The sequence below is a fragment of the Dipteris shenzhenensis genome, chromosome 33 (assembly GCF_047967505.1).
Source record: "Dipteris shenzhenensis isolate YYH24624 ecotype China chromosome 33, Dip_SZ_1.0, whole genome shotgun sequence".
NCBI lineage: Eukaryota > Viridiplantae > Streptophyta > Polypodiopsida > Gleicheniales > Dipteridaceae > Dipteris > Dipteris shenzhenensis.
Window position 1 is genome coordinate 38,965,798 of NC_141628.1, and position 23,207 is coordinate 38,989,004.

Here is a 23,207-nt window from a genome sequence, read left to right on the forward strand (position 1 = left end):
ACCACACCTGTCTTTCTTCTCTTGATTTCTTTTTCTTTTATGCTCTGAAAGACCATTGTATTTAGAGGAATTATCTTTCTGAGCCTCTATCAAAAGTTGAAATTCTTCCAATTGACCTTGAGGATTTGGTGTCACTTGAGAGTGCTTCAGGTCGAGCACTTCGTAAGGTACAGCCTAAATAAAGGCCTTTTAGAATACATACATACTTTCTGATGTCTTAACATTGATTGACTCTTGATAGATAAATGTTCTACAGAAACTCACAGCATTGAGGATACACAGTGCACATGATTCACAGGAATCATTAGAAATGAATTTAATAGAAATAACAACCAAAAACTATACCATACAAACAGAGGAAGAGCAAGTGCTCTGTCCTGCTAATTCCTACACCGTGTACAAGAACTTCAGCAGGATATCCTTGTTCTCACTTTTCAAGCATCTGATTCTAGAAATTGATTTCTGTTTCAGTGAATGCCATACCATCTTTACAAGAACTTAAGGACAACTGCTTTTCAAGACTAGATTCTAGAAATAGATTTCTGTTTCAGTGAATCCCACACCTCAGAGCCTTGTACTGTCTCTACACCGGGTTGAACTTCCTCCTGTAGGTTCTTATTGAGCACACGAAATTCCTCCTCAAAATTTAGAATAGCTCTGGAACCCACTTTCATTGCCTGTGGATTTAGCTGCTGTCCAATCAGAATACTGCAGTTTAATTATATGCATAAAGAAACAAAGGTAAATATAGGAGGAAAGGATAACATTACCCGTATACCGAACTTCAGGGAAGATATAGTTTCTTGAAAATACTCGCCGCATGGAGCTATATTGATAATGAGAGATGTCTTTGTATTTCCTGCTCAACAACATTAGTTCACCTCTCTGTTCCCTCTTTCTCGCTCCCTAACTCCTTTGTTTCTCTATACATTTTGTCTAACATCCACGTAGGTGAACTCCACCTCAATGATCAGTGCTAGAAGAAGGTCGTTTTGTGGAGAGCTTGTAAAGATAATGGATTGCATGTGCTAACTGAAAAACGGCAAGCGACAACAGATTGTCTTTTGATTGTGAAATTTTGTTTCTGAGTGCCGATCTATTACATTTTTACTTGGCCTTGGAGTGAACCATCTGTTTATAGAGTAAAAGGAAACTTGTACGCTGCTCAAGTAACCATTGAAGGTGAATCAGTCCTGCTCTGAGACCCCTTTGTCTCTATCCTGTGCCATCTCTTGAAGAAGAAATGTTGCCAAAGCTCTGTTAATCTATCTAGGTACCATGGAATCCAACACTTCACACCTTGCACTGGGTCCTAAAGTCAAGTGTCTGTGACACAAAATAAATCAAAAGGCGTGGTTGAAGTTTGTTTTAAAAGGTATAGCTGTTCCAAAGACACCAGAAAGTCATATATGTGGTCAACTAGAGCACCCAGAAACAAGGATTATTCTAGCATATAGCCTGCATTGTCTGAAGGATAATTGTTTAAGTAAAATATTGAAATCCTACCATGTAGCCCGCATTGTCTGAAGGAAAGTTGTTATGGATAGTGGATAATGAACCACAGGTGACAGGAGCCGTGGGCCGTGGCCCAACAAAATTCAGCTGAGTCAGGGGATGGGTAAAGGATTGCAGAGTGAGTAATCTGTAGTGGGGTAGTAAGTCATGAACTCGTATTCAGGTGACTGGAGCCATGACCCACAAAATGGAGCTGAGTTAGGGGTGGGGTAAGGGATTGCAGAGTGTAGTATCCCTGCTGGGGCAGTAAGTCATGAACCCAGTTATCTTCAATCCCTTTGCCACTTCTAAAAAGGACAAAATTAAGCATGCAGAACTTGTAGGTGGCTTGACGGCAACCTGCTGCTGGTCAGACTCCTTTCAATGCTGAGACCATGGAGGGAACTGCAAGCAACAGGGGATATATTGGAGTCCTTTGCAGACTACAAACTGATTCGTGAGCCCCTCATCGTTAATCAATGGTGGTGCCTGGTAGCTAAACTGGGGGGCATGAATGCATGTTTGAGTTTGATCGATAGCCCTTGGAAGGTGACTACGAGATAGAACATAAATGCATCTAGGCTTTTAGGCACAAACAAGGTAAGGAAAGGGACTCATGTATCAGAGGACAAAGGACTATGTACATGCTCCTTGGTTCCAACACAAAACAAAGCTTCTTCAGACAAAATATGGGAGTCGCATTAGCAAGGCAGCATATGTGATGATATTGGCATGGACCCAATTACAAGTGTCTCTATTGGGACGTGAGAGGTGACAATGTAAAATTAAATCCACGAGTTTGGCCTCATGCTTCACTGTTCGATAGTCTTAGTTGAATGGACCAAAATATGCAAGAAGCTAGGTTCCTTCATTGTAGACAGAGTGGTAGGATGTTGCTCCAAGCAAGAAATGAGGAAAACACAACAGATTGTCTTAATGCGGGAGAGAAGGTACTATCACACTAAGTGAAGCAGGGAAATCTGGGCAGGGAGGACAGCGAGGTATTACACCAAATGAAAGAGTTATAGGTACTTCTACATCCCGGACAGAAGAAAACTCTGGCACAAGCATCAAAGGCAAAGAAGCTAAATCAACATCTGTATCTTTCGATGAAAAAGCTGCATCTCATAAAGCAGGGTTTAGCGTTTGAGCTTCATTCTGAGGATCAATCTGAGTAAGAGCAGGGGCAGCATCCTGAGAGAGAGCATGCATATCATCCTGTAAAATCCCTCTGCAAGGGGTACATCCATATCCTCTGTGGACCTGAGCAATCTGCCACCATCTTGCACACTAAAAACTAAAGCATCCTCTTGTGCATCTCGAAAGGCCAAAACCTGAAGCAGAACACTGCCTCTCGTAAAAGTACCTGCCCAAGTGGAGCGAGTGGCATATCATCTGTGTCTACCCAATCCTCTAGAAGGGCTGCCTCAATCTGCAAGATCCTCCCTGCACTCCCTCTGAGATGTCCTGTCAACTGAGATTTGGTCTCCTCTGGAAGCCTGCGGAAAGCTTTCCAAGACCCCAAAGATGATGCAAGTCCCCTCTCCCACCTGGACCACTGCATGTAGAGTGAGGCACCAAGTGGTCTGCCATGATCATCTAAAATACTATCATTCCACGTGATGGGTTGCCTATCAATCTCTTCACGAGAGGAAGGAGGAATCCTCCGAAGAGGGCTCCTGAAATTGGCCCATGCTTTCAAAATGGCAACCATGAGAGGGGACGAAGGTGATCTGAGGTGTGCTGTGGTGAAGATCCACCAAATACTGCTCATCCAGTCTCCTCCTAAAGAAGGTGTGCACCTCTGTATGATGCTACTAATAAGAAAGGCCTTCCACGGTTCCTGCCCTGGCATAAGTCCCCGCACCACCATCTTGCATAGTAAAGCTCTGCACTGTAAATCTAGATCAATAATATTGAGACCCCCTTCCTGTGTAGGGAGGATGAGGGTCTCCCAAGCCACCCTGGCTAAGGCATCTGCTGTGCCATCAAGCCCACTTCAAAGAAAATTTCTGATCGGTCTCCTGAGCTGAGTGATGCAGTCCCTAGAACGGCACCAGCAAGAACAAACAAACCAGGCTATGGCCAAGAGGACCTGGTTGACCACCACAACTTAGAGGCAAGATCAAGCTTGGCTGAGCTCCAAGAAAGGAGCTTCCTCCTGATGCTCTCCAACACGGGAGCAAATTGCTGCGTGGAAGAAATATCCAAGCCAACCTAGCAACCCAAATACCTGAGAGGCACACCCTTCTGAACCCAAGTGAATCTATGTCAAGCCCCCAAACTGGAGTGTCCTCATCACTGATCCAAAAGCCATTGGATTTATGCCAATTTATCTGCGCCCCCGCCGCCAAGCAAAATAAATCCAATGCTGTCCTGAAAGAAGTGAGCGTCTGTGGAGTGGCATCCAAGTAAACTGCTGTGTCATCTGCCAAATCACTGTCAAGTAACTCCTCTTCCCTTCTTATGGGAAGTCTTAGCCCAAAGATGTCAGCTTGAGATCTAACATAGATACTCGTAGCTTCGGCCACGAACAAAAAAAAAAAGGAGCAAGGAGGGATCCCTGACGGACTGATCTAGAAATCTGAAATCTCTCACCCCTTACCCCACCAATAAGTACCTGGCTATGGGCTGATCTGTACAAAGAGGAAACACCTCTAATCCAAGCATCAGTAAAGCCAAAACGTAGAAGGGTGCCCTCCAAAAAACCCCAATCTACTCTGTCATAAGCTTTCTCAAAATCCAAAAGTAGAATGGCTAGATTCTAGCCGCTCTACATGGCCCACTCTGAAGCTTCCCAGAAAGAGAAAATGTTATCGAAAATGCTTTTGCCATGGTCATGAATAAGATCTGGGAGAACGGGCTGCAATCGGAGGCTGATTGCCTTGGCCAGAATCTTGTAACAAGTCCCCAAAAGTGTGATAGGCCTCCACTAGGACACTAGATTTCTGCAACCTCCTTTCGGGATAAGGTGGAAGAGACCCTCTGTAAGCGACCCGGGCATCTCACCAAAGTCCCAAATGCCCTACAAGGCTGAAGTAATGTAGTCTCCAATCATATCCCAAAATGCAATGAAAAAAGAAGGGGTAAGGCCATTCGAACCTGGGCACTTGCCCTTGTGAAGGGTTGAAAGTGCAGTCCTGAACTCTGTGTTGGTGAAAGGTGCATCAAGCAAAACATGCATATCCTGTTCCACCAACAAAGGGATGCTCTGCCAAATAACCTGTCTAGCATCCTCTCTATCTCGTGTCTCAGGATCAGCAGTAAGAAGGGCGGCACAAAAATTTGAAGCTATCGCAAGACATCATCTGGATCTGTGTGTAAAACCCCATGTGACTCAATAAGTTGGGATACACTCTCTCATTTGGAACTGTAATGGTACCTTATGGTCAGACCTAGGGAACTTCTCGGAGTCTTATACAAGACGAGACATAGTCTTTTACACGGAGACACACCAAAGACCAGAGCGTCCACTATCGATAGTCAGTGACTACATATGGGAGTCAGCCTTCAGGGATGAGACGAGGGATATAGGAGGAGTTCGAGGATCACGCGGGGTCGCAGTATTGTACAGGTCTTCCCTCGCTGGATCCATCTCCATTGAGAGGAAGGACGCACACTCCCGATTCATGTGGATCCGGATCCGACACACAGACACCCGTGACCTTTTCATAGCAATATGCTACTTCCCGCCAGAGACATCCCACTTCGCCAGAGTGGCACGAGAGGAGGGTGAGACATCGCCATATGCACCCTTACATCAGGATATCCCAGACCTTTCAGCCCGCAGGGAAGTTCTCCTTGTTGGGGACCTCAATGCCAGGATGAGCACGTGCCAGGCACCACTCTTGGACTTCCGAGACGACTCTATCATGCTACCAGATATGGAGCAGGTATGACTAGGACCTCATTGGATCGACACGGGCCTGTTACACCATATGGACATGCGCTCCTTGATTTGGGTAGGATGCATGATCTCATCATTTACAATGGGCTTGACCTATGGCCCTCCTCAGGTGGTTTTACTTGCTTCCCACACGGGGGGGGCACTAGTGTAGTAGATTACATCATGGGATCCCTACCTTCACTTCATGTATCACCGACTTCACCGTAGCACCACTCCCTCCAGGAGCTGATCACACATACCTATTCTTCACTATTGCCACCCCATGCTTAGCCACACCACACACACCACATAGGAAGCACGACACCTACCACGACATACACTTTGATCACAGTCTCTCACCGGCCTACTCTGGATGCCTAAATAGACTCCTAACCTACATCGATCACATACCACGCATAGAGGACCGTACTGCCCTGATTAGTCGCACACTCCATGAGGCTGCCCTCCAAATCTTTCCCCAAACAACACGGTCCACTAGACCACCACCTCTTGGTTCTGTACCCTGCAACAATTGGTACGATGCGGAGTGTAAGGCTTATCGCCGACAGCTCCGACTTGAAACCAAATGTCACCTCCCGAACACACCAGACATGGTACGCAAGTACCGACGTCTTGTACGTCGGAAGAAGCAGGCATTTCTTTGTCGAAATGAGGAGGAGCTGCTGTACATCTTATACAGCAACAACTCTAAGGATTTTTTGCAGAGATTCCTTGAGCGTAGGTCTCCATCACCCCTCACCGACACAAGAGTCTGGCACACGTATGCATACCATCTTTATGATGCCCACACCAGCCCACTCCAGATATCATACACACACCTCGCCCCACCACTTGCACGTTGTTCACCAGAGGGGGAGTCAAGGACGCGACATTGAAACTGCACAATGGCCGAGCTAAGGATCACGAGGGGCTATGCACTGAGTTTATCGCATATGGGATCGACACGTTAGCCCCGATCCTAGCAAATCTATTCAATGACGCTGTTTGCCTTGGCTTCCCCTGCACCTGGACACTCAACACCATCACCCCCATCCACAAGGCAGGGGATCCCATGGACCCGAGTAACTACAGGACTATCATGATTGGACATGTGATGTCCAAGTTCTATGCAGTTGTATTGGATGCGTCGGTCAGCCTATTCGCAGAGATGAGAGGGCTCAGAGCAGAGGGTCAGGCCGGTTTCAGGCGAGACCATGGGACTATGGATCGCATACTCACACTCAGGAGTGTCATTGAGAAGGCCAGATCACGAAAGGACAGGGTATATTGCTGCTTTGTGGATTTTTGCAAAGCCTTTGACACAGTACCTCAAGCTCATCTCATCACACGCTACAAACACTGGGATTTGATCAGGAGATCCTCTGGGTAGTCATGGCACTGTATGAGAGAGTCTCAGGTCGAGTTCAGATAGGCGCAAGTTGGACATATGAGATCTTGAGTACCATAGGGGTCAAATAGGGTTATCCCTTATCACGGACCCTGTTTGGCCTCTACATCAATGAGCTTGAGACTTTCATGGGGGCGTTCGGAGGGACCGATTGCTCACTTACTGTGATCATCATCAGGATTCTTCTTTATGCAGATGACGTGGCACTCTTGTCATCCACACCCGAGGGGCTCCAGCGACACCTGGATGCTCTACAGGCTTTTTGTTTATCCCATGACTTAGAGGTCAACCTTGGCAAGACCAAAGTCATGATCTTTAACACCTCTCGAGCAAGCATGCAATGGAAGCAGTTTACTTTTACTTTTGGTGGGTCACCAGTTGAGATCGTATCCTCATACACTTACTTGGGGGTCATCTTCTTCGGCCCGATCTTTACGATGAGACCAGCGATGTAGGCCAGACTGAGCAGGGGATACGCCTCACTGGCTCAGCTAGAGAGACAATGCTTCCACTCCCACTTCCAGGACCCTCGGACCAAGGCTCTTCTCTTTGACTCCTTGGTCCGACCAACCGGTATGTATGGCAGCCCTTGTTGGGGGCCTGACATGTCAGAGATAGAGTAGACATGGGTGGAGCGCCTGCAGATCCTCATGCTCTTATGGATGATCCGGGGGAAACCATCTGTACCACATCACATCATTCAGGCCGAGTTTGGTGCTTCTCCACTCCAACTAGATGCAGCCTTTCAGACCATTATATATCTACACTGGGTTAGATCATATGGGGACTGCACATCAGGGAGACAGAGGTTGCCATGGTTGGCTCTCGATTCCTCCATGAGGTTGGCAGCAGAGGGAGATGAGCGATGCTAGTATGCACGGACTCACAGATGGTTTGTGAGACTAGGGTTCCACATCGATAGGTTACCTCCTTTTCAGTACAGTCTAGATGCCCCTCTGGTACTCCCACCCACCATCCCGATCGGGCCACACACCGAGCAGGTCATTCGAGAGGATCTCCTACAGCTATACACCTTTAGGACCTGGTTGGAGCCGAGGGAGCTTCCAGTGAAGTTGAGTTTCTACAGAGATTATTGTCTTTGTATTTCGGAGGAGTGATTCATCACACCACCGGGGTACACTGAGCTTCATATGCCTCACTCACTACGGATCTCCATCGGATAGTTTCGGGTATCATCACACCGCCTTCGCATAGAGAGCGGCAGAGCAGAGGGGATTCCTAGGGAGCATCGCTTATGCATATTGTGCGATTATCAGGAGCATTTTATTTTCAAGTGCCCAGTGTACTACGAGATCCGCGGTCGCTACCACTGGCTCTTCAGAGATAGCTCCGGGCTCTCCTCGCCTACCTAGATCAGAGATGCCTCGCGGCCTTCATTCACGAGGGGGCTAGGTCTAAACAATGACGGGAGGTCCCCCATAGTGATCTGTGTCCCCTCAATGTCTCGTGTGTTGTGCTGTGGTCATCGGGTCAGGGTCTCTGTCATGCTTGTGGCTAGAGACTGGACGATCAATGTCACTCGATGGGAAGAACTCTGCGATCTTGCTCTGAGAGGTGTTTGATGATGTGGCCAAGCCCCGTCGTCTGAGTAATTGCTTTCTGTGTCGTCCCACGGGAGTCATGTTGGCTCTGGTCTTGCATCGAGCCTCGTCCAAGAGACCGAGACGCACAACACCCCTTGACGGACACCAACGTCCCATCATCGGCTATGCACTGGCCAAGGCGACATGACATACGAAGGATTCTGCTCCACTCCAGTCCTTTTCTTTTCATTGTGACATCCAGATGTATTTGATTATGTATGATTAGACTTAAGATTCAGCATTGGTGATGATGCTCATTTCAGCAGCTCCACCCTTACTGTGATTTGTATTAGGTTTTCTTTCAGTCTCATAGACCCATCCTTCTTCCGAAGACTCTAATAAAATTTCTTGCTTTTTCTTTTCTACTATGTCTAGGTCCAAGAGTAGAGAAAAAGTGTTTATTGACTCTGCCACCCATCTGAATCCAGAAGGACTCCCGTGCATGAAAGGCATACTTTGTTCTCTGATCAAGCAATACCTGCTGATGAGCCCTTGCTGCAGCAAGGCGCTCCTGAATCCAAGCATCTGAAGGCCTTTTCTGCTCTTCCCTCTGCAAAGCTGCCAACTGTTGGCGAACACCAATCTCACGTCTGAGAATATATCATCTCCTAGTACAAGCAACTGAGAGGTAGAAGTTGCTAATACCAGAAAGGGCAGCAGCTACCTGTGATGGCAATGGCTACCCACCCATATCTACAAGGCAGCCATAGAATCTGTTAATGCGTGCATGAATAGGCATCTGCTGCCTCCTGTTCAATTAAGAGAACAGGAGGGACTGTGGCTGAATAAGAAAGGCATCGTCCAACCAAGTATCTCTACCACAGTAGTGAAACAGGAAGGCATCCCAAGCTGCTCTCTCCAACAAGCCAAATGTAACTGCCTTACCTTTCCCTTTCTCTTCTGTAGTGGCTTTACAGATTCCACAGGTACTAGGCTGACCTGCATCTTTTACTTCTACACTATGATCATTCACCCTATTATTCAACCCTGTTGGCAATGGATAAACATCACCTCCAGCACGAGGAGGCTTATCACAGTGTGTGCTGTAATGTCCCCACTCTCCACAATTAAAGCACTAGACACAAGGTGCAAATGACCCTTGACCTCGTCCTGCCTGCCACAGGCCTGAATTATTTGAAGAAGGCATGCTGCCTCTGCCATAACCACCTGATGATCTACCTCTTTCCCTACCGTTCATCAAGTTCAAACTCAAACTCTTCATAAGCTCGGACATTTCATGAATTTCTTCTTTTATGTTCTCCTCCTTCTTGACTTCAGGCTTTTGTATTTTTGGCTTCACATGAGAGAGAATTTCAGGCACATGCTGAACCATTGGCATCTCTTGCATCATTTGTGACAATCTTATCTGCTTCCTCTCCTTCTCTTTTGCTACCCTGAGAGCATCGACCAGCTCTTTACATTCAATCTTTATCCTAATCTCCGGCTTCAAACCAGCAACAAACCTATCCTTTTTTATGACTCTGGGAGGAACCTCAGGTAATAAAGCCACCTGCCATTTATTCCACAACACAGTAAACTTACTGACATACTCATCCACTAATTGAGTCGGCTGTTGCTGGAGGACCAGAGCACGCACGATAGAGGTTGTCGCGACCTCTTGGCGATGGCTCCTCTGCTCCCGCTGGACACTGTTGTTGCTGCCATAGCCTCCATCGTTGCTCCCGTAGCCTCCATCGCTGCTCCTGCTCTGCTTAGCCTCTGCCCCTCCGCCCACACTGCTACTGCTATCTCTCTCGCTCACTCATGCTCAGCCCCTTGCTCCCTCGCTCAGCCCCCTCGCTCACGCTCACGCTCAGCCCCCTCGCTCACGCTCAGCTCCCTCGCTGCCTCTACGCTCACGCTCTCCTGCTCAGCTCTCCCTCGCAGCTCTCAGCCCCTCGCTCCCCGCTAACCCCTCACTCCCCTCAACCACCCCTCGCTCCCCGCTACCCCCTGCTCAGCCCCTCGCTCCCCTCAACCACCCCTCGCTCCCCACTACCCCCTCACTCAGCCACCTCCCTCCCTTCTTTTCTTTTCCGCTCATCCACCGCCTCCCCCAACCACCTTTAAAAAATAAAAATAAAAAATCCTCGCCATCGTAGCCTCTCCTCCTTCTCCACCTCTTGGCTGCCTCTCCACTTCAGGCTTCCGCCCTACCTCTCCACCACCTCGCACTGGACGTGCCTCCCATTATGTGAGGGGAACCGGTGCTCCTGCTCTCGGCTGAACACTAACACTAAGATTTGCACCTGCACCCCAAGAGAAATGGGGGAAAAAGCCAAGAAAGGCGAAAATAACAACAACAACAACAAAAAAGCAAACGACACAACTGAATTTGGAGGATGTGAACAACGTTACAACCGAAGTGGACTCGAGGTAGACAGCAAGGCAAAGGTAGGACCTGCCTCAGCTTCTTCAGACTCTATCTCTACCTCAACCTCAACCTCAACCTCAACTCCCGCTACAGTGTCAGTTTCGTTTTCAGCTCCACAACCTCAGCTCCCTCTATCTCTGTCTCTACTTCGACTTCAATCCCCGCTTCAGGCCCAGCTCTAGTTCCAGTCTTAGCTCCATCTACATCTACGATCAGTGACATACTCATGCCCATGGCACCGGTTGTTGTTCCCTTTCCCTCTTCTTCTGTTACAGCTCTCGCACAGCTTATGACCCCTACTTCGGAGGTGTCATACACTGTGCCGCATTACACTTCACTTTCCCCTCTCCCTCTCAGTCAGCCCACCCTCCCACACCCTGTTGGGACTGCCTCATCCATTCCACTATCATCTCCGTTCCCACTGTCCAGTTTCCAGACTCAGTCCCACTCTTTCATGCCACAGTCACCACAGTTTAAGCATGGACATGGGTGGACTGATACACCAGAGGCCCGTGAGACCCTGCTCATCGAGATACATAGTTTCCGTGAGTGTGAGATGGAGTTGGCTCGCTTCGCACGGGAGCAGGTCCGCTTCAACCAGGAGCAGAGCCGCATCATACACCGCATCATACAGGAGTAGGCTAGGGCCATTTGAGAGCAGGCGGGTCTTATTCAGGGACTCAGACAAGATATCATGCAGCTCCGACAGGAGGTCACAACCATACACACTGCCCCAGGGAGTACCCCGGTGGTCGAGGCACAGATTGCGAGCATGCAATCTGCTATTGAGGAGACTTCCAGATGGGTTGACGTGGCCAAACAAGAACCCGCAAGGGTCACCGTTTCGGCTACCCTCATGGAGCAACAGCAGAGAGCCAATAAGGCTCTCAACATCAGAGTACATGGGATCCCACGCACTGAGGCTACACCGATGGTAGATGCAACTGCGTTCGTGACCGCTATCCTGCGTGTGGCTGAGCACAGGATAGAGAGGGCATGGTGGGTGGGGAGAGATCCCAACCGAGAGCAACCCCTGATCATACGATTTCATGACACTCAGGCACGACTTTCAGCTCTACGACACAGGTCAGTCATTTGAGATCAGCCAGCGATCTCTATGGATGAGGACCTCACACCTCTACAGGTTGAGGAGAGGCGCTCTTTGCTGCAGCAACAAGATCAGGCCCGAAAGGAGGGAAAGTGGACAGTGGTACGATAGGGACGCCTTCTTACAGGCCCCCGTAGAACACCTGTCCCCTCCCCTACATGGGGAAGCGGGGTCTATGAGACTCAGATATCCGAGACCCTGTCCTGCACCATTTGGAACTGTAATGGTACCTTATGGTCAGAACCAGGGAACTTCTCGGAATCCTATACAGGCCACGACATAGTCTTCTATACAGAGACGCATCAGAGTCTAGAACGCCCTCTTCCAATAGTCAGCGGATATACATGGGAGTCTGCCTATAGAGATGAGATGAGGGGCACAGGAGGAGTTTGAGGTTCAGGTGGAGTTGCAGTCCTTTTCAGATCCACACTTCGGGGGATCATTTCAGTAGAGCAGAGAGATACACATTCCAGATTTCTTTGGATCTGGATACGACACATGGACAGCCAGGATTTGTTTGTCGCAGTTTGCTACTTCCCCCCGGAGACCTCCCACTTTGCCAGAGATATTCGAGGTGATGATGAAACATCCCCATTTGCTGCCCTTTATCAGTCCATCGTTGACTTTTCTAGCCGCAGAGAAGTCCTTCTAGTGGGGGGACTTCAACGCGAGGACAAGGGCTCGTCAGGTACCACTTCTTGATTTCAGAGATGATTCCACTCTACTGGAAGATGTTGACCTTGAGGAGGTAGGTATGCTACGGGTTTCGGCTGACAGGCGAGGTCCATTCTCATCCTATGGGCAGGCCCTATTAGACCTAGGCAGGATACATGATCTCTTTATCTATAATGGTCTTGACAGATGGCCCGCTTCAGGTGGTTTCACATGCTTTCCACATGGGGGGGCTCCAGTGTTGTTGATTACATCATGGGATCCCCTGTCTTCACATCTCGCATTACTGACTTCACTGTAGCACCTCTCCCCCCAGGGTCTGATCATACATACCTTTTCTTTCGCATCTCCACCTCCCTTCGCACAGCACCTTCCACCCCACTCAGTGCTTACTCCACTTATCACGATATACACTTTGATCGGGATCACTCACCTTCTTACTCTGGCCGTCTGTACATACTTCTCGCTTATATTGACTTCATACTCCTTTTAGAGGATCGTGCTCCCTTGTCACCCGCTCACTACACGAGGCTGCCATTCACGCTTTTCCCCACACCACCCGCTCCACCCGCCCACCACCCCCTGGAACCGTACCCTGTAATAGTTGGTACAATGATGAGTGTAAGGCCTTACGCCGTCAACTCACATTCAAAACCAAAAACAGTCTTCCGACGCACTAGATACGGTACGTGAATACCGTAGACTGGTACGGAGGAAGAAACTAGACTTCGTTCGTCGAAACGAGGAGGAGCTACTGAACAGGTCCCCTCTCCCACCTGGACCACTGCATGTAGAGTGAGGCACCCAGTGGTCTGCCATGATCATCTAAAATACTGTCATTCCACATGATGGGTTGCCTATCAATCTCTTCCCGAGAGGAAGGAGGAATCCTCTGAAGAGTGCTTCTGAAACTGGCCCATGCTTTCAGAATGGCAACCATGAGAGGGGACGAAGGTGATCTGAGGTGTGCTGTGGTGAAGATCCATCTAACACTGCTCATCCAGTCTCCTCCTGAAGGTGTGCACCTCTGTATGCTGCTGATAAGAAAGTCCTTCCACGGTTCCTGCCCTGGCATAAGTCCCCGCACCACCATCTTGCAAAGTAAAGCTCTGCACTGTAAATCTGGATCAATAATATTGAGACCCCCTTCCTGTGTAGGGAGGATGAGGGTCTCCCAAGCCACCCTGTCTAAGGCATCTGCTGTGCCATCAAGCCCACTCCAGAGAAAGCTTTTGATCGGTCTTTTGAGCTAAATGATGTAGTCCCTAGAACGGCACCAACATGAACAAACAAACCAGGATGTGGCCAAGAGGACCTGGTTGACCACCACAACTCTAGAGGCAAGATCCAGCTTGGCTGAGCTCCAAAAAAGAAGCTTCCTTCTGATGCTCTCCAAAACGGGAGCAAACTGCTGCGTGGTAGAAATATCCAAGCCGACCTGGCAGCCCAAGTACCTGATAGGCTCACCCCTCTGAACCCAAGTGAATCCTATGTCAAGCCCCCAAACTGGAGTGTCCCACTGATCCAAAAGCCATTGGATTTATGCCAATTTATCTGCGCCCCTACGGCCAAGCAAAATAAATCCAATGCTGTCCTGAAAGAAGTGAGCGTCTGTGGAGTGGCATCCAAGTAAACTGCTGTGTCATCTGCCAACTCACTGTCAAGTAGCTCCTCTTCCCTTCTGATGGGAAGTCTCAGCCCACAGATGTCAACTTGAGATCTAACATAGATACTCATAGCTTCGGCCACGAACAAAAAAAGAAAAGGAGCAAGGGGGCATCCCTGACGGACTGATCTCGAAATCTGAAATCTCTCACCCCTTACCCCACCAATAAGTACCTGGCTATGGGCTGATCTGTACAAAGAGGAAACACCTCTTATCCAAGAATCAGTAAAGCCAAAGCGTAGAAGGGTGCCCTCCAAAAAACCCCAATCTACTCTGACAAAATATGAAGAGGGGAGAGGAGAAGAGTGGAGATGAGGAGAGAGGGCACAGCTAGAGAGCACACCACAAATGACTAACTGTACACTAGAATTAGTTGAAAAAATAGAATATATACAAACCCTTTTAGGGTTAGGGTTAGGGGATCTAACCCTTTCCTTTATAGCACTCTATAAGGTTAGTGCTATGCACATATGATCACGTGATGGTGCTATGCACACATGATCACATGATGTTGAGCGTGAACTCTCAACACCTTCCCTCAAGATCAACATCATGAAGTAGGCCTTCCCTCAAGATGATGATTCTGGGGAATCGAAGAAGGACTGAGCATTACATTCCATCACACCCCTTTAATGGGAATGTCCTTCCTCTGCATCAAACCAAGAGCTAGTCGGTGTTTCTCGAATAGCTCTTTACCGAGTGGTTTGGTAAAGATGTCTGCAACATTTTCTTTGCTATCACAATGCTGCAGTGTGATGTCACCAAGTAACACTCTTTCTCTGATGAAGTGCTCTCTGACATCAATGTGCTTTGTCCTGGAGTGATATACTGGATTTTTGGCCAATGCTTGAGCCGATTGATTATCACAGTATATTGTTGTTGGCTTTGACTCATCAAAGTAATCTGTTTCTGACAATAGTCTTCTGAGTCATATAGCCTCACATGCACCTGTAGTGAGTGCTCTATATTCTGCTTCAGTTGAAGACAAAGAAACGGTTGGTTGTTTGTTTGACAACCATGATATAGCACCGTGACCAAGGAAAAATGCATATCCCTGTGTCGATCTCCTGGTCTCATGATCTCCAGCATAGTCACTATCACAATATCCATGCAACCGTGGATGACTCCTCTGTATTCTATCCCAAATTGTCTTGTACCTCTGATGTATCTCAAGACTCTTTTGGCTGCATTCCAGTGAGACTGTTTTGGATTTGCCATAAACTGTGCTAGTGAGCTTACTGCATAACAAATATCTGGCCGTGTGATTGTCAGATATATAAGAGATCCAATGAGTTGCCTGTAGTATCTGTCATTGACTGTAGGCTTTTCTGAATCTTTAGTAAGTTTCAAACTCTGTTCCATGGGAGTGGCTGCAATCTTGCAATCTGCCATATGAAACTTCTTCAGGAGACTGTCAACATACTTGAGCTGACTCATGAATGTGCTATCTGAATCTCTCCAGAACTCAATTCCAAGACAATAGTGCATAAGTCCAAGATCTTTCATGTCGAACTCTGCAGATAAGTCTTGTTTTAGTTTTCTGATGAAGCTATCCTTGCTTCCTGTCACAATCAGATCATCTACGTACAAAAGTGCAATAGTAATATCTTCCCCTTGAACTTTGTAGTAGAGAGTATGATCTGCATTGGACTTCATGTATCCCAGATCAGCAAAATACTTGTCAATTCTGCTTTTGTCAATTCTGTTGTACCAACTTCTGGGTGCTTGCTTTAAGCCGTAGAGACTTTTCTTGAGATGGCAAACCTGGTTCTCCTTTCCTGGTTCAACATAACCGGCTGGTTGTTGCATGTAGACTTCCTCGTCTAGATAACCATTGAGAAATGCATTCTTGACATCGAGCTAATACACATTCCATTTACTGAGTGTCGCTAGTGATATCAAGAACCGTATGGAATCCATCTTTGCTACTGGAGCATAAGTCTCATCATAATCTTGGCCATATTGTTGTGCAAATCCTTTTGCAACTAGTCTGGCTTTGTATCTCTGAATACTGCCATCTGGATTGTATTTCACTTTGTATACCCATTTGTTGGCTATGGCCTTCTTTCCTGGTGGAAGGTCGCATAATTCCCAAGTGTTATTTTTATACAAAGCATCCATTTCTTCATTCATAGCAGTTTGCCATTCTGGCTTATCTACTGCGTCTTCGAAGTACACTGGCTCTTCTGTAGCCATGATGGTAGTCATAAGAGCATAGCTGGTGGTTTCCACCTGAATTGCTTTGCCTTTCTGAGCATATGTCAATCTGGCTGGTGGTCTGCTTTCCCTAGTAGACCGTCTGAGCTGCTGTGGCTCTGCTTGGGGTGTTGCTGGCAATTCTTGCTCTTCTTCATCAACCTGTTCTGTAGATGACTGTGAAGTCGATGCTTCTATCTCCTGTGTAGGTGAGGTTTTCCATTCTGATTCCTTATCGAAGATTACATCTCTGGAGATAATGACTTTGCGGTTGATGGGATCATACAATTTGTATGCTTTGCTTTCTTCACTGTAGCCAACCATGATGCATTTGCCTGACTTCGCATCCAATTTCCTGCGATGATCATCATGTATGTGGGCATATGCTATGCAACCAAATATGCGGAGATGCCCAATGCGTGGCTTGTGTCCAGTGAATGCTTCATAAGGAGTCATACCTTGTATCGGTTCGGTAGGAAGCCGATTAAGCAAGTAGTTAGCTGTAGCTATTGCTTCTGCCCAATACTGATTTGGAAGATGCTTTTCACTAAGCATTGCTCTAGCACTGTCTGCTAAAGTCCCATTCTTCCTTTCAGCTCTTGCATTTTGCTGAGGAGTATCTGCACATGTGAATTGTCTTCGAATACCGTGAGTTTTGCAAAAGTTCATGAATGCTGAAGACATGTATTCACCTCCTCTGTCTGATCTCATGACCTTGATCTTTCTGCCTGTTTGGTTTTCTACCATGGCTTTGAATTCTTGAAATCTGGCAAACACTTCAGATTTCTCTTTCAGAAAGTAGACCCAACAATATCTGCTATAGTCGTCGATGAAGGTCAAGTAATAAAGTGAACCATTGATGCTGCGGGTCTGGGCATAACCCCATACATCTGTATGAATCAAATCAAGAATACCTCGTGCACGAGAGGTACTTCTGACAAAGTTGGTTCGCTTTTGTTTGCCGAAGCAGCATGCTTCACAAACCTTTCCAAGAAACTGTAGCTTCGGAATCCCAATTGCCATATTTTGATTCCTTAGATCTAACAAGTACTTGAAGTTGACATGACCATATCTCTTGTGCCATTTTGCTGATAGTGGCATCTGTTGCATTTGAGCTGACATGGCATGCTTATCTGGTACTGTAGCTAGCATCCTGTATAAGCGTCCTTCCTTGACACCTTTTGCTACTAGCTGACCTCTTTTGGATTTGTCTCTGATAGTGCATTCATCACCGTCGAAGATGACTTTGTAGTTGTGTTCCGTCATTTGACCTACTGACAAAAGGTTCTTGCTGAGCTTCGGAACATAGAGCACATCTTTGACTAATCCTTTTGTACCAGTGAAATTGTTCATAAGGATAACACCTGTCCCTTGAACCGGATTCGGTGTATTGTCTGCTGTGTAGATGACATTCTTTTGACCTTCTAATGGCTTCATTTCTGTGAACCATTCCTGGTGATTTGTCATATGAGATGATGCACCGCTGTCGATGTACCAAGGATCCTGTTCCACTTGGTCGACTTGATAGCTGAAATCTTCTTTGGGATTGAAATCAGTGTCTAGGTGCATTGTCTAGGTGCATTGTATCAGTCTGATGCAATTCCTCACTTGCAAGAAACATATTGCCATGTTCATTTGCAAAATGACTGTGACTAGAATGTCCACCACAATGATTTCCTCTTCCTCGGGAATTCCCTCGATTACTGCTGGATTGACCGCCTTGGTCATACTGCTTCTTGCGGCAATCTCTTTCATAGTGTCCAAACTTGTGACACTAGTTGCATTGAATGTTTGACACATTGGTGGATGCATTCCCTCGTCCTTGGAATCTTCCTCGGTTGGAATGATTTCCTCTTTGCTGATTTTGATGTTGCTGAGGATGCTGCTGATGCTGATGATGATTCTGACTTTGATTTTGTTGATGATGACCACTTTTCTGATATGATCTACCTCTGTTTCTACCTTTGCCTCTGCTTCTGTCTGAAGCTGTGAATGCCTGATCATTAGAATGACCTTTACGTGCTTGAATGGCCTGAGTCCAGAGTTCTTCACCAAGTAGAACTGACTGAAGTTCTTCTAGTGTTGGAATTTGCCGTTGGATGGCAATACTCTGGACTAGATTCTCATATCCTTCTCCTAGTCCATTCAGGATTACTTGAACCATTTCTGTGGGATTCATAGTCTCTCCTGCTGCTGCAAGTTGATTGTTGTAGTCTTTGATGCGGAGTACATAAGCATGACCGGTTTCATTGCTATTGCGGGAACTCTGGTTGATCTGGTTTCTCAGGGTGAGAATCCTGGATGTGTTCTTGGACTCGTAGAGAGCTGCGAACATATCCCATGCTTCTTTTGATGTCTTGACTGTGTTGAGCTCTCCTAGCATGACATCTTGCACATTCTGCTTGATCAGGTGATAGGCATACTTGTCTTTCTTATCCCATTCTGCTTGAGCTCGGGCAATGGCAGGATCTGCTACTAGATGTAGATCCCGATGTAGATCCCGTTGCTGGTGCTGTGACAACAGATGGAGTAGAGCTACTGGTGGCTGGATCGGCCAATGGTCTAGGTATAGATCCATCGACATACTCCCATTTGTCCTGAAGCACAAGAATGGTCTCCATTCGGTATTTCCATGTACCGTAATTGGAGTTGTCTAACTTAGCAGATGCCTCCAGATTGAGGTTGCTAGTCGACATGGTGCAAACAATGTACTCAAAAGTGTCCTGAAAAACTCTGTATGAATCAACTGCAAATACACTGAAGATGCCAAGTGAAATCTCTGTACCGTCGGTGAAGATAGAACTGCAGTAAATAAGATCTGACCTGTGTTACAAGGCTTGTGGCAATGATGCCGGGAATAGCCAAGAGGCTTTACAAGGCTGAAAAAATGATGTGCACGATGCCGTGAGATAGCCAAATAGGCTTTACAATGGTGGCATGTGTGTGTGAAATCAAGTGCTATCTGCCCACTGAATCAATCTGCAATGCCTCTGAACTCTGAAGTCTGCTCACTGAACTGATGAACGTAAGGTTTCAGGTAATGTAATGATGTGAAATCGGATGTGAGCGTATGGACTGACTCCGAGTAGGTACTAGTCGGGAATTTCAGGCATGGCTTAGATTGGCAACTTGGGGAATTCAAAGCGTCCCCTCTATGGCGATCTAGTCTACTCTGATCTAGATCTAAACCAACCGTCGATCGATGAAAGAGCAGCAAATAATTCCTTTTCTTTTGTTGTTTTTAAGTGCTGGGTCAGATGTGTCGATGTAGAGGCAAATGTGCGTGAAGGAAGTGGTTTTGTCGGCGAGGCTTAAATGTGAGTGTAACTTGCGCCGAAATGTGCGCGTGATGTAACGAGCGCGTAGAGCACGAAAAATCGAGCGACTTTCCTTTTTGGAGCACCCTCAAATTCTTCCTGGATCAAGAGATATGACTTGATCTAGGTGGAGGGGCAAAAGGAGTGCAAATGGTGCTCAATGATGATGTGTTACTGTGAGTCACATGCAGTGATGATGTGGCACTGTGCTTAGCAAGAGGTGTGCCAGTGAAGCTCTGTGCTGAGGTGGCAGGAGTGTGCACATGCAGTGTGTGCACAGTGTGCCTGGCAAGGGACTGCGCCTGCAGGGGTCAGTGCTGACTGGACTGCTGAGGTGGCAGTGCTGAGGTGGCACAGATGATGTCAGTAGGGTGACGTGGCACTGATGACGTGGCACAGATGACGTGGCCTAATGACGTGGCCTGATGATGTGGCCTGATGACGTGGCAGTGCTGACGTGGCACTGTGGATAAGGGTGCCACGTGGCTGATCCTTGACCACACCTGTGTGTGTGGTGACCCTGGGTGGATAAGGTCTATGCCAGGTGTCAATTTTGTGGCCAGCCCCTAGGTGCTTCCTATCTGCCACGTGTAGGAAGATTGGAGGTCGGAATCTTCGAGGTTCTGCTGGAATCTATGAAGATTCCGTCAAGGCCGCGGATTTCCGTCGATGAGGTAGTTGGAGGCACGGCCTACGACGATGGCAGCGGAGTATGTGAAAGCCAAGGGGCTGAAGGAGTTCGAAGTCCGTCGTTGATGAGAGCGGGAGCGCGCAGAGGCTATGGGAGCGGCTGGTGGTTGTGGAGGCTGGAGCGCGTCGCTGGCGATGGAGGCTTGTAGGGGGCCGTTGATGGAGATTGTGCTAAGGAGCCATCGGTGGGCTGGAGGCGACGCAGTCCGTTGGCTTACTGGAGGCCGTTGGAGCCCGTGGAGGAGAGGCTAGCAAGAGGTCGTAGAGGTCGGTTGAGTCGACAGAGAGGCTAGGCATACTGCAGACATGGTGGAAGCTCGTTGGAGCAGTTGTGGAGAAGCTCGTTGGAGAAGCGTTGTGGAGAAGAGTCGGCCGTCCGTCGTTCGGGACAGAAGGCTAGGAGTCGCAGGAGCTTCGGAAGGTGTTGCGCTGTGTTGGAGTCGCCACTGCTGCTGCTCGTTGGTCGGTCGGTTGGAGCTCTATTGAGAGGCTATGAGTGGCTATGGAGAAGGAGCCGTGCGTGCGAGCTGATGGAGCTGCTGGGGTGCTCGAGTGAAAGCCTTTGTTTGTTGGTGTCGTTGGAGGCGCCTTATAGAAGACTGTGGGCTGTTGTTCGTTGTTGATGGAGCGCAGGCCAGCGATGGAGCTTGGAGCTTCGCTATCGCTGACGATGGAGGCTGTGGAGAGCCGTTTGGTGCTTGCAGAAGCTTGGTTTAGGATACTAACCTTTCACTCAAAAAACTCTCAACATGGAAAGAAGCTATCTCTTTCTCTCCCCATAGGAGAAGAATCAAATCTCTCTCTTTCCTCTCAAAACCAGTAGAGCTTCGGCTCTTTCTCTCAAATAATAGAATGTCTATTTTCTCTATTTTCTCCTTATCTATCTCTCATAAGGATACACTCGAAGAACTCTTTCACATGATTCTCTTGCAGAGATCACTCACAATCTCTCTTGCTTTCAATCAAGGAAGTCTTTCAAGAACAATGATGGAAATTTCTTTCAATGGACGGAAATTCTCTCAACGGAAGTGAAGGGAAAAAATCTCACAATCACTCAAGAGAACTCTCAATCTCACAATCTCTCTCACACTCTCAAGAATCGCAATGTCTCAACGGAAGACAAGGGAGCTCTGATACCATGACAAAATATGAAGAGGGGAGAGGAGAAGAGTGGAGATGAGGAGAGAGGGCACAGCTAGAGAGCACACCACAAATGACTAACTGTACACTAGAATTAGTTGAAAAAATAGAATATATACAAACCCTTTTAGGGTTAGGGTTAGGGGATCTAACCCTTTCCTTTATAGCACTCTATAAGGTTAGTGCTATGCACATATGATCACGTGATGGTGCTATGCACACATGATCACATGATGTTGAGCGTGAACTCTCAACATACTCTGTCATAAGCTTTTTCAAAATCCAAAAGTAGAATGGCAAGATTCTGGCCACTCTGCATGGCCCACTCTGAAGCTTCCCAGAAAGAAAAAATGTTATAAAAAATGCTTCTGCCATGCACAAATCCCGTCTCAGTGTCATGAATGAGATCAGGGAGAAGTGGCTGCAATCGGAGGCTGATAGCCTTGGCCAGAATCTTGTAACAAGTCCCCAGAAGTGTGATAGGCCTCCACTGGGACACTAAATTTCTGCTACCTCCTTTTGGGATAAGGTGGATGAGACCCTCTGTAAGCGACCCAGGCATCTCGCCAGAGTCCCAAATGACCTGAAAGGCTGAAGTAATACAGTCTCCAATCATATCCCAAAATGCAATGAAAAAAGACGGCGTGAGGCCATCTGAACCTGGGCACTTGCCCTTGTGAAGGGCTGAAAGTGCAGTCCTGAACTCTGTGTTGGTGAAAGGTGCATCGAGTAGAACATGCATACCCAGATTCACCGACATAGGGATGCTCTGCCAAATAGCCTGTCTAGCATCCTCTCTATCATGTGTCTCAGGATCAGCAGTAAGAAGGGTGGCATAGAAATCTGAAGCTATGCGTAAGACATCATCAGGCTCTGTCTGTAAAACCCCATGTGAGTTAATAAGCTGGGATACACTCTCTCTACTATGTCTAGGGCCAAGAGTAGAGAAAAAGTGTTTATTGACTCTACCACCCATCTGAATCCAGAAGGACTCCCGTGCATGAAAGGCATACTCTGCTCTCTGATCAAGCAATAACTGCAGATGAGCCCTTGCTGCAGCAAGGCGCTCCTGAATCCAAGCATCTGAAGGCCGTTTCTGCTCTTCCCTCTGCAAAGCTGCCAACTGCTGGCGAACACCAATCTCACGTCTGAGAATATCTCGTCTCCTAGTACAAGCAACTGAGCGGTAGAAGTCGCTAATACCAGAAAGGGCAGTGGCTACATGTGATGGATATGGCTGCCCACCCTAGACATGAGCAACCCATATCTGCAGGGCTGCCTCTATAAGGTCCTCCTCTGTGTAAAAGGCATCTGGAATCCTGATGCTGGCAGATCGGCCTCTCAAGTGAGGCTCTGAGATAGCCAGCACAATAGGAAAGTGGTCTGAAGTGGAAACCCCAGCAGCAATGCATACCGATCCACCTCTGTCTAGTGCCCAGTCATCTACATAGAATCTATCAATGCATGCATGAATAGGCATCTGCTGCCTTCCTGTTCGACCAAGAGAACAGGAGGGATTGTGGCTGAATAAGAAAGGCATCATCATACCAAGTATCTCTGCCACAGAAGTGAAAAAGGAAGGCATCCCAAGCTGCTCTCTCCAAAGAGTGAAGTCCGTCTTCTCTACCCCCTTTTATGTCTGACGGTAACTC

At 47.5% G+C, this 23,207-nt stretch overlaps 1 protein-coding gene across 1 annotated transcript in view; it reads right to left on the bottom strand.

Moving 5' to 3' along the window:
* Positions 1-23,207, bottom strand: part of LOC147880090 (kinesin-like protein KIN-UA) — a 168,665-nt gene that overhangs the window by 32,901 nt on the left and 112,557 nt on the right. The window contains exons 12-14 of the mRNA XM_087372136.1: positions 771-859; positions 564-677; positions 8-174 (exon numbers count right to left, since the gene is read on the bottom strand). Of these exons, the coding sequence (XP_087228262.1) occupies positions 8-174; positions 564-677; positions 771-859 (370 nt within the window). The remainder of the gene's footprint in view (positions 1-7; positions 175-563; positions 678-770; positions 860-23,207) is intronic.